The sequence below is a fragment of the Neomonachus schauinslandi genome, chromosome 9 (assembly GCF_002201575.2).
Source record: "Neomonachus schauinslandi chromosome 9, ASM220157v2, whole genome shotgun sequence".
Classification (NCBI taxonomy): Eukaryota; Metazoa; Chordata; class Mammalia; order Carnivora; family Phocidae; genus Neomonachus; species Neomonachus schauinslandi.
In genome coordinates this window covers 70,267,552-70,282,790 of record NC_058411.1, presented here as the reverse complement: position 1 = coordinate 70,282,790, position 15,239 = coordinate 70,267,552, and the positions used below count along the sequence as shown (strand labels likewise).

Genomic DNA, 15,239 nt, shown 5'->3' with positions numbered 1-15,239 from the left:
CAGTGTCATGTGGGATACAGAGAGGTAACAGGGTTTGTTAGAGAACTTACAGTTCTCTAAGTCCACAAAGAGTGGTACTGGAAGGCAGAGCCATCCCAATACATGTTCCTGAAACTAATGAGAAGATTTGGCATTCCTTCGGGTCTATCCCCACCAGGAGCTGGCTTTGCATTTCTCTCTCCAGTCACACTGTGACCTGACTCTTCCAGTGAGTCTGTGGGGAAGGAGGGGTGGTGGCAGTAGATCTTGGTGGGAAGAGAGGCATTTCCTTGAGGTCACTACAGAGCTATTTTATTTTGTTTTATTTCTTAATTTTCTTTTTTTTTTTTTTTTAAGATTTTATCCAGAGAGAGAGAGAGGGAGCACAAGCAGGGGGTGGGGCAGGCAGAGGCAGAGGGAGCCCGCTGAGCAAGAAGCCCGATGTGGGGCTCGATCCCAGGACCCTGGATCATGACCTGAGCCGAAGGCAGACACTTAACCAACTGAGCCACCCAGGTGCCCCATTTCTTAATTTTCATGACAGAGATTTTTAAGCAAGAGAAGAATTGTTTCCTCAAAGCTGGGAGTGGGGGCTATTTCCCCAGACAAAGGAGATTTGAGGGAATTGGCATGTTTAATGTGCTTCTCTATCTCCATCCAAATGTGCCCATGAGTAGACTTCAGCTCGCCAAGGAAGATGTTTTGAGTACTTGTCACAGAATGGCTTCCACAGGAGCCTAGAGGCTTTCTCTCCAGGGAGGTGTCTGAGCAGAAGCTCGTCACAGAGTGGGGGTTAGAAAACATGTAAGGGTTCTTGGTGGCCTGGCTGTCAGGAGGCCTGGGCTCGGTCCAGGCTCTGTCCTGACTCTGGTACCTTCAGTCAGTTACTACACCTTCCTGGGACTTTGTCTCTCCCCCATTTCTCCAAGGAGGATGAGAGACTGCAGCAAGTGTTCTCAAACATGTTTTAAACCACAGAACCATTTCCTCGAAGTAAAGGTTATACTTAAACTGAATATGTATGTGGCTGGGTAACTTTAAAAAAACAGTATTTTTAATTTTGTTTTCTGCATTTTCCTTTTTGTCTTTTTAAATCAAGGAAACTTTTAAACAAGGAAAAAAGGAACTTTTTAAATTAAGGAATTTAGTATGCCTTAAATGCCCAGATTTTTTTTTTTTTTTTCAACTCCAAGTCAGAAGCTGTGGGACCTCATTGCTCTTCCCTTGTAAAAGTGCCCAAGGTCATTAAGAGATGGTGTTGCTTCAGGCTTTGTGCATAAGATGTGAAGGGGCATGGCTTTGAGGGTTACGTGACCCCAGAGTATTTACCCCAGGTCACAGAAGAGTGTGGTGTTGTGTGTATTTGGTGCAGGAAGGCATTAGTCCGGAGCTGGAACTGGGGCTCAGCTTTCAGGCAGTGCTCACACTAGTGGCCAAACCTTGGAGGTGTGGCTGCTTGGAGTGTTTTGTGAGGCGAGCCCAACAGAGGAAGATCCGTGTTTAGCAAGAAATCACATGCTCCATGTGTGGCCTCCAAGCCAGGACTTTTGAGTGTTGAAGAGTCTAGAAAATCTTGGGCTTTGTGCATGCAGCAGGAACCATGGTGGCCTGAAGAACAGAGGCGATTCTCCATTTTTCTAGACTATGTGAGCCTCTCTGATTCTAGTTTGAGTCTGCACAGGTGGGAGCTTGCAGTCATGACAAAGGTTGTTTCTGGCTCGTCGGATTGGATGGGTGTTTAGAGTCAATCTTAGATTGCCTTCAGGCAATTGAATATTGTAGTTTTTCCTACCATTTGAATCTGTATAATGACATTCATACCTGCTACTTCTTAAAATTTGTTTTATTTATTTTTATTTTTTAAAAAGGCTTTATGTATTTATTTGTGTGAGAGAGAGAGTCACGTTTGTGAGTGAGCATGGGTAGGGGGGTAAGGGCAGAGGGAGAGGGAGAAGCAGATTCCCCGCTGAGCAGGGAGCCCATGCAGAGCTCCATCCCAGGATCCTCAGATCATGACGTGAGCTGAAGGCAGATGCTTAACCGACTGAGCCACCCAGGTGCCCCTTATACCTTTTGCTTTTGAAGCAAATGAAAATAAGGTTGCCCTGGCCCCTAGGTGAAGAGGATGCTCCAGTAAACAGTTTGGTAACTTCACATCCAGAAACTAAATGACTAAAGTCATTTCCAAATCCCATACACTGCTGTTCTAGAGTCACATGCGATAATATTCATACAGACTGTAACCAGCAATAAAAGTAACTACAAATACTTGCTTCCTGTGGATTTCCCACAGAGACGTAGGCCACATGGACTCGTGTGGAGGAGGGAGAAGGGGTTAGAAATTTAGGTGAAAATCAACAGTGTCAGGTTCACCTGGGCTCAGGTGATAGAGTTTGCATTCAGTCCAATCAATGCCTGACACTTAGTAGGTGCTCAATTAGTATTTGCTGGTTGGTTGATGGAAAAAATTGTCCTTTCCAGTCCTACTGCACAGAGGATTCCTTTTTAAGTCTAAAGGCTGATATAGCCCAAGGTGGCCAGCAGGGAGTCTCAGCCTAGAGGTTGGCAGTGACCAGAGGGACAGGTTGAGAGGGACTCAGGCTACTGAGTGACCAGGCCACCAGTGGACCCCAACACATAGGGAGACACTGGGCTGGATGGGAGGGGTTGAGCTGGCCTGGCCAGGTGATAGGTAAGGCCAAGGGTTCTGGAAAGCCACCCCATCAGCCCTGTCCTCCAAGGATGCTGTTTGGTGCTCTCAGGGCTGGTGCCACGGATGCCCCTCTCTGTCAGGGCATGAGCTGGGCTGGCATCTCAGTGGTGAGGCCCTGCCGGAGCTTGGGTGTTGTAGGTGGAAGGGATAGGAGGCAGGGGTCAGCTCAGATCAGTGTTGTCTGGAGGGGACAGGAGTTGGTGGCCACTGAACACTCTCAGTGGTAAACGGGGATGGAGAAGAAAGGACAGCCAGGAGACTGGAGCCCGAGCTGGTCCCTGAGCTCAGAAGGGGTCAGGGAAGGGAACTCAGTTGAGGTGAGACTCCAGAGCTACTCAAGAGGCCCAGCCCCACTCCGTGCTAGCTTCCTTGGCTGTGGGAGAGAAATGTCCTGCTTGAGAAGGTCCCTGTCACTTCCCAATGGGGTAGGGCTGTGTCCTTGAGCTGTAGCCCTAGACTGTGCCAGCTTGGTGTCCAGGACCCACAGTGTTACCCCCTTCCTCCCTGCCAGAGAACACAGGGGGAGGAGGTAAGAAGTTCACCCAGAGCCCCAGGCCCAGAGAGGTTCATGGTTTCTCCTGGTGGTGCTCAGCTTCAGCCCTGGCAGAAGGGCAGGCTCTGAGAGACAGGTGTAGCTAAGAAGGAGCTGGAAGGAATTTTGCATGGAGTTGGGGGGTGGATGAAGAAGAGGAAGCAGAAAACAGCAGAATTGTGTCATTGGCCTTGTAAGCACAGAGTTGATGCCGGTGTATGGTCAATGAATAAACAAACCAGCCCTTCACAGCCAGTTAAGAGACATTTATTTGATGGCCGATGCTCAGGTAAGAGACATTTATTTGATTGCTGGCACCTTTCCTGCCACCCTTCCCAGCGTGATTCTGGATCAGCTCTAGAGCAAATAGTCTGGTTCCTGCAGGTAGAGGCTTTTCATGGTTTTCTTTATCCAGGGCAGGAAAGTTGAGATTTTGGTGTAGACCCGTGGAGGTGTCCCATTTTTGTGTCCAAAGGAGACAATGCCCTGGGCCACATTGTTACACACGAGAGGGCCCCCAGAGTCCCCCTGTGGACAGAGATAGGGAAGAAGTGAGTCAGCTGTCCTGCTGCCCCCGCCCTCCCCAGCCCCTCTGAGAAGGCTGCCTTGCATGGCCACCATGGGAGATGGGAGGGCAGGACAGGGCTGGACCTTGTCACTGCTTCGCTTCACCCCAGGTGGCAGCTCCCTCTCCTCCCCCAGGTCCCAGATCCTCTGCTGCAGGACTGCTGGCTTCACTCTGCTGTTTAGGGGACCCCAGAAGCAGGTGGGTGGGGCTGACACTCAGCACGGAGGACGAGCCCGAGACCCATGTGGGGACCAGCTCTGAGGAGCCACCTGGTTTTCACCACTGCATGTCCAGAGAGCAGAGTTTTCTAGCATCGGGGGGCCAGGCACGGGGCAGAGTGCTGTAAATTCATCCTTCTGCAGGAGCGCCTCGTTTAGATTCATCCTAGGCCTTCGGCAGGCTTGCAGCGGGCCTGGGTGCCCCCATCTCTGGCTGCTCCCCCTCTCTTCCTCAGGAAAAAGGTCACTTCTCAGGTCTCCAGATCCCAGGTCTTCCCCAAACACCCCTGTCCCAGAGCCATGTTAAGCAGACCCCCAGTCTCACCTGAAAGGAAGACTTTTCTTCCATTGGGTCCCCCACGCACAGCTGAATGGTGCGGTCGTAATAACTGGGAAAGCGGGATTTGCACTCCTGATCCTCCTGCACTGCCAGCCTCACTACTTGCAGAGTGTCTGGGTACCTGTGTATCTTGGCGCTGACCTGCCCCCAGCCGGCCACACTGCACACCTGTCCTGGCCGCACCCGGGTCTTGCCGGTGGGCAGGCGGAGGGGCCTCACCGCTGCAGTCTGCTTGGCCTCTCTCTCCAGCTGATGGAAAGAGGCAAGAGAGTCCAGCTCAGCCAGTGGCCTCTGGGCCTGGACACCCCGATGAGGCTGCACCGTCTTCTCTCTGCCCTGAGCCACGGGGACTGGTCAGGCGGCCAGGGTGGGAAGGAGGGAGGGGACAGGTTCCAGTGGGAGGAGGAAACAGTATGGACCCAGGAGAGCAAGGGCAGCAGGGAGGTTTCCTTACCTGCAGTAACATGATGTCGTTGGAGTAGTTCTTTGGATTATAGTCTGGGTGGGGGATGGTTGTTTTCACGGGGATGACCTGCTGGGTCCTCTCCTGTTCCTTGATGTTGTGGGCTCCCAGGGTGACCTTGATGGAGCTGCAGAGAGAGCAGAGTGGGGTGTGGGGGTGTGGAATTCATGGGATACAGCCCCAGGGGCTGTGAAGGGCAGGTGGCAGTTGGGGTGGGGAGGCCTGGAGTTGATGGGGAAACTGAGGCAACAGGAGGGCCCAGGTTTGAGCTGTCTGTGCCCTCTGCTTCTCAGCAGCTGGGGTAGGATTCTGGAGCTATCGGTAACTGTGTCAGGGGTTCTCAGGGGTCAGTTACCCAGAGAAACTTGTGAAATGGCATGAGTTTGCATTCTGATGCCAAAGCATGTCCCAGCTCTTCTCTTACTCCTGCAATGCACCTGGCCCCGGCCTCCCCTCTCCCCACCACCTACCTGCCCTCCCTCACCCCCTTTCAAGAGCCCTCCTGGCTCACGTGTTCCTCAGTGCTCCTGGTGAAGAAAGCAGGGCTCCGGGCCAGGGTTTTCAGGGAGGTGCAGGTTGCTGGTCCCTCCTCACCTTCCGTAGCAGTGAGCGGCGGTCAGCACGAACTTCTTGTGTATCAGGAACCCACCACACTTAATCTGCCCATTCTTATTCTGGATCCTAAGATATGCCATATAGGGCCGGGAGTGGGGCTTGGCCTCATGTCCCCCGATGATCTCTCCTGAGGGAAAATTCTGTTCTGCTCCTGTGTACCCACCGAATGCACCGGGCAGGCACGGCCTGGATTTGGGAGGGCATGGGAGGGGGCCTCCACTCCCTCCTCTGGGAGGGGGAAGGGCAGGGTCTCGGTCTGTGTACCTGTCTTCTACACACAACCGGAGGGGAGCCTACCTGTCGTAGGGATAGTGACGTCCTTGAGCTTCCTGAACAATCCCTCTTCTGACTTTGCTTTGGTTCAAGCAAGTTTCTAAGGCCCCTGTCATCCTGTGAAGTCTTTGCCAGTGGCTAGGACCTAAGTTTCGTTAGGTAGGTGTTGTCTGACCTGGCCTATTTCCGTGGCCTGACACGTAGTAAGTGCCTAGGGAGTGCTGTTTGGCTGCATGAAGGCGAGGCTCCCCAGGGAGCCTCCAGATGAAGGTTGGTAGGGCCCCTGCTGCTAGGATTCTGGAAAGCAGAGAAGTTTAGGTCTGCCAAGGTCATGTTTGAAAGAGGAGAGCCACTGGGTGCCTGGGTGGCTCAGTTGGTTAAGCGACTGCCTTCGGCTCAGGTCACGATCCTGGAGTCCCGGGATCGAGTCCCACATTGGGCTCCCTGCTGAGCGGGGAGTCTGCTTCTCCCTCTGACCCTCCCCCCTCTCATGTGCTCTCTCTCATTCTCTCTCTCAAATAAATAAATAAAATCTTTAAAAAAAAAAAAGAAAGAAAGAGGAGAGCCACTAACAGCCTGGGAAGAAAAGCAGAGTTGGAGAGAGGGATGAGGAGCCTTGGGACAGGGCCAAGGCAACAGCAGTCTTCTGGGGACCGAGGTCCGTCCAAGTGTGGGGTCAGCTGAGCCCCGGGTTTCTCTCCCAAGCAGATGCTGTGGGAAGTATCTGGCTCATCCCACTGGAAAACCAGGCCTGCTCTGCCCTCTGCAGGGGGATTTATGAGGTTCTCTTTTCCAGTTTCTCACCCTCTGCTATGCACTTGTAAGAAAGAACGTTCCATTTCCAGATGGCAAATGGGGAGGGGGCAGTACCCACTGGCTCTTCTGGAGCCCAGCCTTCTGCCCTGCCATTCCTGCTGGCAGCTCGTGCAGCATCCCACTTGAGAGTGGGAGGCAGGATGAAGGCAGGGTGCAGCATGTTCCTGGTGGCTAGGTGGATCAGGGGTGTGCAGAAGGGACAGGACAGCTGTGCCCACTGTGGGACGGGGTCGGGGCTCTGAGGTCGGGGGTGGTTACTCACCTGCCTTGGCTCCGGAAGGCAGGCAAAAGGCCAGCAGGAGCAGGTGCAGGAGCGGCTGCATCTTTCCCAGGAGGCTGCCCAGGTTGGGGCTGCTGGTGCTTCCTCTGTGCTGTCTTTTAGCTCCCAGGACAGGAAGGGTGTGCAGATGGGCTCACTGACCTTGAACTCCCCTCTGGTTTTGTGGTGCTTCGACCTAGAAGGCTTTCTATGAAAGCTTCCCTGCCCCCACCCCTCTGTCAGATGACGTTCTCTGGGTGGTTGTGTGAGAATTGTGCTGTGACCACATCAGAACCCACCCCAGTTGACTCAGAACAGACCACTCGTTCCAGCCCACAATAGGACAGGGAGCATACAAGGTGGGGACTGGAGGATGTGGTATCAACCTGGATGGGTTCTAGAGCCCAGAAACCCGAATCCCCAGTGATAGGGCCACCACTGCCTCAGCTCCATGCTGCTAAGCCCATCAGGGTAATTTCTTCAGCAGCTGTGTGTTTAGGCCCCCTGTCTGAATGACCCAACATACCGGAGATGTGTCTCCTTCTCTTAGAGAACAGGCTCTCTGGCGGAGGAGACAGAAATAGCAGTGACCAGGTTCCAGCATGGTCAGCGCCATGGTAGAGGGATGCACAAGACAGTAAGAGAGTGTGACCATTAGCTACTAAATCCATAGGGCAACCCATTCATCACCCCAGCTTCTTTTCTAGGGATTTTAACATCTGTTTTTAAATCACAAATGCTCAGAGTCATAGAGTCCACCTATTTTGTCAATGTTTTTAACAAATGGCTTGCACTTGACACCTAGCTTAAGTTAATGAACCACCTTGACCTTAGACATTGAATCCACTGATTGACTGAAGCCTAGGTCATTCCTCCTTTGGGTAGACTGGGGTCAGTCCTGCCCAAGCCACCCAAACCACATGAACTAAGACTGGTAAAAGGTTGGTTCCCCAAAAGAAGTTCAAATTACTAGATTGCTAATACCATGTGAAATGGGAAAGTATGCCGGGCAAGCAAAGACCAAGAGTTGTCCTTTTAGCATTCTCTGTCGTCTGTCCAGAGAGCCACACTTTTGAGATAGCAGGGTTGCCACATAATAGATTCACTTTTGCTAAGTAAACTCTGCTGTTGATCTTACTACCATTGGCTGTGAGGGACCATTGTTTTTAAACCCCTAAGCCCAGTTCTGTTTAAGGAACAACGTAGTATCTCTGAGTGGGTAGAGTCTGGTGATTTAAGTTTCCATCACTACATTTTCTGTCCTTTACAGTTTTCTGTGAGGAATATTATCTATCAAAATATATAATTCTGGCATAAATATCTTCCTTATCAAATCAAGTACATTTATTAAACCTCTACTTTTTTGAACTTAGCTTGCCCAGCTGTGGACATTTAAAAAATAAAAGTATCTTTCTGATTATAGTGGTAATATATGTCCATTGAGAAAATTTGGAAAGTAGAAAGGAAAAATGTCACTTATTTGCTTATCTCCTACAAACTGTTACCTAACCAATGAATTTTATTTTTTAAAAGATTTATTTATTTATTAATTTATGAGAGAGAGAGAGTGACCAAGCAGAGGGAGGAGCAGAGGGGGAGGGAGAAAGAATCCCAAGCAGTCTCCAAGCTGAACATGGAGCCCATCATGGGGCTTGATCCCAAGATCTCAAGATCACAACCTGAGCCAAAACCAAGAGCCCGAATCTCAACCATCTGAGCCACGCAGGAGCCCCAGTAATGCATTTTAAATACCTGGAATCATACTATACATACAATGTAATTTTGTTTTATCCTCACTTTACCCCAACTGAAGTATTTTCTTCATGCTCTTAATGACTATTAGTTTCTCTTTCCTAGTTATTAAAAAATTTAGCAAGCAATTATTTTCTAAAATTGTTGGGAAATTTGGAAAATAATTTAAGCAAAGAGAAAATTAAAATTATCTGATTTCTTTTTTTTAAAGACTTATTTTATACTTTTTTTTAGAGAGAGAGCAGAGGGGAGGGGCAGAGGGAGAGGGAAAAAGAGACTTAAGCAGACTCCATGCTGAGTGCAGAGCTATATGGGGCTTGATCTCACAACCCTCAGATCACTACCTGAGCCAAAACCAAGAATCCATGCTTAGCTGACTGTGCCACACAAGTGTCCCTAAAATTATCTGATTTCTGGGGTGCCTGGGTGGCTCAGTTAGTTAAGCTGGCTTAATATCAGCGAAGGTCTTGATCTCAGCTCAGGTCTTGATCTCAGGGTCATGAGTTCAAGCCCCACATTGGGCTCTAGGCTGGGTGTGGAACCTACTTAAAAAAATGACTGATTTCTCATCATTCCTTGATAATCATCTTTAATGCCCTGAAGTGTGATCTAACATATTTTTCTCTCACATATATCTGCATTATTTAAAATTCAAAGAGGATTATGCTAAACATAAGGCTATGACCCACATAACAATTGAGGTGAATTTCACATAACCCATAATTCATTAAAGTGTACAATCCAGTGGCATTTAGTACATTTCAAATGTTGTGGGACTACCACCTCTTTCTAGTTACAAATTTTTTCCTCACCCCAGGACATCCATCCATCCCATCCACAACTTAATGGGTACTTAATAACCTTCCATTCTCCCTTCCCCACCCCTGCCTGGTCCATTGGCAACCACTAATCTTCTTTCTGTCTCCATGGATTTGCATATTTTGATTATTTCATATAAAAGTTTTATGCAATATGTGACCTGTTGTGTCTGGCTTCTTTACAAGAGTTCCTATTTCTGCACATCCTCGTCAATACTTGTTATTTTTCATTTTTTTATTATAGCCATCATAGTGTGTGGAGTGGTATCTTGTGGTTTTGATTTACATTTCCTTAATGACTAATTACGTTTAGCATCTTTATCTATGTTTGCTGGTCATTAGTATATCTTTTTTGGAGGAATGTCATTTCAAGGTCTTTACCCATTCCTTAATTGAGTTGTCTTTTTTTTTTTTTTTAAGATTTTATTTATTTCTTTGAGAGACTGAGAGAGAGAGAAAGAATGAGCCAGGGGAGGGACAAAGAAGCAGGCTCCCCACTCAGCAGAGATCTCAATGTGGGACTTAATCCCAGGACTTGGATCATGACCTGAGTCGAAGGCAGATGCTTAATTGACTGAGCCACCCAGGCGCCCTAGTTGCTTGTCTTTTTGTTGTTGAGTTGTAAGAGTTCTTTATATATTCTAGATACTACACTTCTATCAGATATATAATTTGCAAATATTTTCTCCCATTCTGTAGATTGTATTTTCACTTTCTTGATACTATTCTTTAGTGTACAAGTTTTAAAATTTTTATTAAATCCAATTGATCAATTTTGTCTTTTGTTGTTGGTGCTTTTGGTGTCAAATGTAAGAATCCAGTGTCAGATCAGAGGTCATGAAGACTTACCCTGTGTTTTCTTCTAAGAGTTTTATGGTTTAGCTCTTATATTTAGGCTGTTGATCCATTTTGAATTGATTGTTGTGTAGGAGTGAGGTAGGGGTTCAACTACATTGTTTTCATGTTATCTGGTTGTCCAGCAACATTCATTGAAGATATTATTCTTTCTCCACCAAATGGCCTTGGCACCCTTGTCAAAAATCAATTGGCCATAGACGTTTGGGTTTATTTCTGGGCTCTCAATTCTATTCCATTCATCTATATGTCCATCCTTAAGCTGGTACCACACTAGTTTTGAGTGCTGTAGCTTTGTAATAAGTTCTGAAACCAAGAAGTGTGAGTCCTCCCACTTAGTTTTTCTTTTTTAATGTTGTTTTAACTATTTGGGGCCCCTTGCATTTCCATATGAATTCTAGAATTGGCTCTTCCATTTCAGCAGAAAATGTCACTGGAATTTTGACAAAGATTGCTTTGACTCTGTAGATGACTTCGGGGAGCATTGCCATCTTAACAATATATGCCTTCCAGTTCATGAATATGGGAGTTTTTCCATTTAAGTAGTTCTTCTTTAACTACTTTTAACAATGCTTTGTAGTTTTCAGTGTATAATTTATTCACCTCCTTGGTGAAATTGAATTTAATCCTAGGTATTTTATTCTTTTGGATTCTATTGTAAATGGAACTGTTTTTAAAATTTCCTTATTGATTGTTCATTGCTGGTGTATAGAAACAATTTATTCTTCTTTCTCAAGATTTCTTAGGCTATGAAACATGGACATGTTGGCACAGAAAATTAAAATTTAAAATTAAAATTTAAAATTTAAAATTTAAAATACAATACCAATGGGGCACCTGGGTGGCTCAGTTGATTAAGTGTTCAACTTTTGATTTTGGCTCAGGTCATGATCTCAGGGTCCTGACGTTGAGCCCCATGCTAGGCTCCGTGCTCAGTGGGGAATCTGCTTGAGATTCTCTCTCCCTCTTCCTCTGCCTCTGTCCCTCCCCCTACTTTCTCTCTCAAATAAAAATATATTTTTACACTTTACATAAATGTAAAAATAAATACATAAATACATTACATAAATAAAAAAATAAATAAACAAATCTCAAAAAAAACCCCAACAATACCACTTAGAACGGCTCAAGAAAAGAGAAATACTGTGATATAAATCTCTCCAAACATGTACAGGGCTTACCTTCTGTTTAAGACTAACATAACTGAATTGTTTTGGCAGTCTGGAAATATCAACATTATCGTGATGGAGAACATTTTAGTGGTTGCCAGTTGTCAGGGATGTGAGGGTAAGGGAGGTAGGTGGGTGTAGCTATAAAAGTGCAACAGGAGGAATCCTTGTGATGATAGAACTGTTCTGTGCTTTGCCTGTATCAGTGTTATGTATCAATAACCAGTTATGATATTGTACTATAGTTGTGCAAGATGTTACCATTGGATTAACCAGATAAAGTGTCTATGAGATATTGCTGTATTATTTTCTACGACTACATGTGAATCCACAATTATCTCAAAATATATTTTAAAAGGTTGTTTTTTAAATATATTTTTAAAAGATTTTATTTATTTATTTGAGAAAGAGAGAGAGAGTGACAGAGATAGCAAGAGAGAGCACAAGCGGGGAGGAAAGGGAGAAGCAGTCTCCCGTTGAGCAGGGAGCCAGACATGGGGCTGGATTACAGGACTCTGGGATCATGACCTGAGCCGAAGGCATACTTTTAACTGACTGAGCCACTCAGGAGCCCCAAAGTAAAAAGATTGTTTAATACAAATTTTAAAAATACAAAAAAGAAACAACTGATCTTACACCCCGCAATTTGTTGAATTCATTTTATTAACTTCTGTTCAGCTCAAACGCCCACTCCATGTTGTTATTGTCACAAATTACACCTCTGTACATGTATGCCCATTCCCATAGCTGGGATCTGATTCTAAAGTCTGTGATCTCATCCACAGCTCTATAAATGTCATCAGATATGTACATATACATTTATGTGTGCTTACATTTCCCTGGCGGTCTAGTGCCTAGGATATATTTATATGTGCTTGTGTATATAGTTGTATATGTATATGCTGTATGTTTTTGTTTGTTTGGATCCGTTCATTTTTTCTTTCTGGGCATGATTTTGGTACATTTTTGTTTCGGGAGGATTTTCAGCATTCAAACAGAAGCTGTGTGAAGTCAACTATTTTCCCCTCATCATGAAAGTGGTCAAGATCATTAAGATATTCTGCTACAGAGATCTTTGTGGGCAACCAGATGTGAGAAGACATGACTCTGAGGGTGACAGGAACCCAGAGGGAGATACTTCCTCTATGTGAAAATGAGTATGGTATTAGTGGTGTGTGCTATTTGGTTGAAGAATAGTGATCCACAATTGTGACTGAAGTTAACCCCAAAGCAGCATCCCCGATTGGCATCAAGACCTAGGAGGGGATGGCTGCTGGGCATGCCTGGCTAGACTGACCAAGCACAGGGTCAAAAAAGAGTCTCATACCACATGTGTGGTCTCCCAGCTAAGAGCTGAATGACTTTGAAGGGTCACTGTAGGCTTGGAAACTCAGTGAGTTGCAGTGACCATGATGGTCTGAGGTTTGGAGGCTGTTGTCCATTTTTCTGGCCCCATGTGTGCCTCTCTAATCTGATTTAAGGAAGGTAAGGGAAATGTGGTATCTCTTCCATGTCAGAGTTCATATTGAACTTCGTACCCCATAGAGTACCCTAAATGTAAACCATGTAGAAATGGCTGCCCTGGTTATATTTTTTCGTCCTACATCTCTCCTGCATCCAGAGGTAGGTCTTCATTGACACCAGAAGTATAAACTTCAATCCTAGGGACAAATGTGACAACATACACGGAAACTGCAAGTTGTAAGACAAATGAATATTAATCTTGAACAAGATGATTTTCATTTGGGTGGATTTCCCACACAGATTCAGGCCAATCTGACCAGCCTGAACAAGGAAGGAGACTTGGGGAAATTCTGGTGAATGTCCTTTGGCCTTAAGTTTCATGAGGGCATGGACAGTGTCTGCCATGCTCACTTCTGAGCCTCCAGTGCCTGGCACATAACAGGTGCTTAGTATCTGTTATTTGCTGATTGATAGCAAAAGCAGTGCTGTCCATTTCTGCTGCAGAGACTCTCTCCTTTGCTCAACAGGTGGGCAGCCAGGGTCTTAGGCCAGAAGCCAGGTTACCATGGGTGATCAAAAGACAGCTGAAAGGGGCCAAAGCTGTGAGTGAATAGCTTATGAGTGAACTTTGATCCCTTGGAGGATGTGGGACTGGATGTGAGGGGCTCAGCCACAGAAGAGGTGTGCAAAAGAGTCAAGCAGGTCATAACATGGCAAGGCTTTGTGAGGAGGTGGTGAGGGGTAGAAGAGAGAAAGACGCAGAAAACAGGGGAGAAATGTGAGCAGAGGGCACGAGGCAGACTTGGCCCATAGCTGCTACCCAGTGACTGTTAAATAAATAAAGGACAAATCAATCATTGAATTTGAGAAACAGATATTTATTAATGCCATGGCAGCCTCCATGCAGGGAGGTCTGGACTCTTCCCTAAGGACAATGGTCAGTCACAGAGGGGGCTTTGTTGAGTCCTTGCTTTGACTGATCTCTTTTTCCAGGGCAGGAAGCTCAGGATCTTGAATACCTGGAGGTGGTCCATTTTTCATCCAAAGGAGACAATGCCCTGGGCTTCGTTGTTACATGCAAGGGGCCTCTGGAGCCTCCTGTGGGCAGAGGGAGGAAGGATTGACCCGGCTTTCTCCTCGTCCTGCCTTACCAGCTGGCCTGGGGTCGGTGGTCTCTGTTAGGGGGCTGTGTGAGGGATCAGGAACAGTCGTGGGGCCCAGCCCTGGCCTTGAATGTTCTCCCAGCTTGATCCAGGCCTAGCCTCTGCCCACAGAGCTTTGTTGTGGTAATAACTGCAGAACAGCTGCCTGGGCTTGGGCAGGCCATGCTCTCACACAGCTGTGAGCCAGAACTTGGCTCTCCTAGGAGAATCCCTGGCTTGCGGCTGCAGAGCCCTGGAGAAATGGCCCATTTTCTCACAAAAGGCACGCCAGTGTAACCACACCAGTGACAGTCCTACGAAGGTGTCTGTCTCTATTTACTCCTCTCAGAGGAGCTAGCTTTTTCTGATGCATCTAGCTCAGGGGATGTGATTTTCAAATGCACACGTCCAGATAAGGTGCTGTATTAGTTTCCTAAGGCCACTGCAACAAATGATCACCAATCTGATGGCTTAAAACAATAGAAATATATTCTCTCACAGTTCTGGAGGCCACAAGTCCAGAAACATCAGTTTTGTGGGGCTGATGTCAAGGTGTCAGCAGGGTTGTGTCCCCTCTGGAGGGCCTAGGGGAATCTATTTCTTCCTTCATCCAGTTTCAAGAGTACATTCCTTTGTTCATGGCCCCTTCCTCCATCTTCAAAATATATAAAAATATAATTAAAGGAGCTACAAATAAGTCAAGTTAGGAAAAAATACCACATGATATTCACCACCTAGTCACAACCACCAATGATTTGGTGTATATTTTAATAGTTTTTTTCCTATGCAAATAGGCATACTTAGCAAAATGAAAAAGGGATAATGCTACACATAAGATTTCCCTCCAGTTTTATTGAGGTATAATTGACATACAGCACTATATAAGTTTAAGGTGAATAGCATAACGACTTGACTTATATATGTTGTGAAATGATTACCAAAAATAAGCTTAGCTAACATACATTATCCTTCTAATGTGATCTGTCTTGGTCTCTGTGGTGGAGGGAGGTGCTTCGTGCTCTAGGATTTTCTCAGTGGTGTCTTGTCCATGAGTAGTTATTGATTTTTCTTCTTGTGAAGGGAAGCCAAGTCAGGAACAGTCTCTGTCACCATCTTGGTGACATCATTCTCCTACCCATAAGATTTTGTAATCTGCTTTTGTTACTTAGTCATCATATGTGACTACCAGGAAATATTAATCATCATTTTATTCTATTTTGTCATTTGCATGTGACATATGAACTTACGACAATTTGCTTAATG

At 46.3% G+C, this 15,239-nt stretch overlaps 1 protein-coding gene across 1 annotated transcript; it reads right to left on the bottom strand.

Moving 5' to 3' along the window:
• Nucleotides 1-3,505: 3,505 nt before the first annotated feature.
• On the bottom strand, nt 3,506-6,855 carry LOC110585238 (granzyme B-like). Its single transcript, XM_021695430.1, has 5 exons — nt 6,780-6,855; nt 5,408-5,555; nt 4,805-4,940; nt 4,336-4,599; nt 3,506-3,752 (listed from the first exon to the last, which is right to left on the bottom strand). The coding sequence occupies exons 1-5, from the start codon at nt 6,838-6,840 to the stop codon at nt 3,582-3,584; spliced, it is 780 nt and encodes a 259-aa protein (XP_021551105.1). The 5' UTR covers nt 6,841-6,855; the 3' UTR covers nt 3,506-3,581.
• Nucleotides 6,856-15,239: the final 8,384 nt, after the last annotated feature.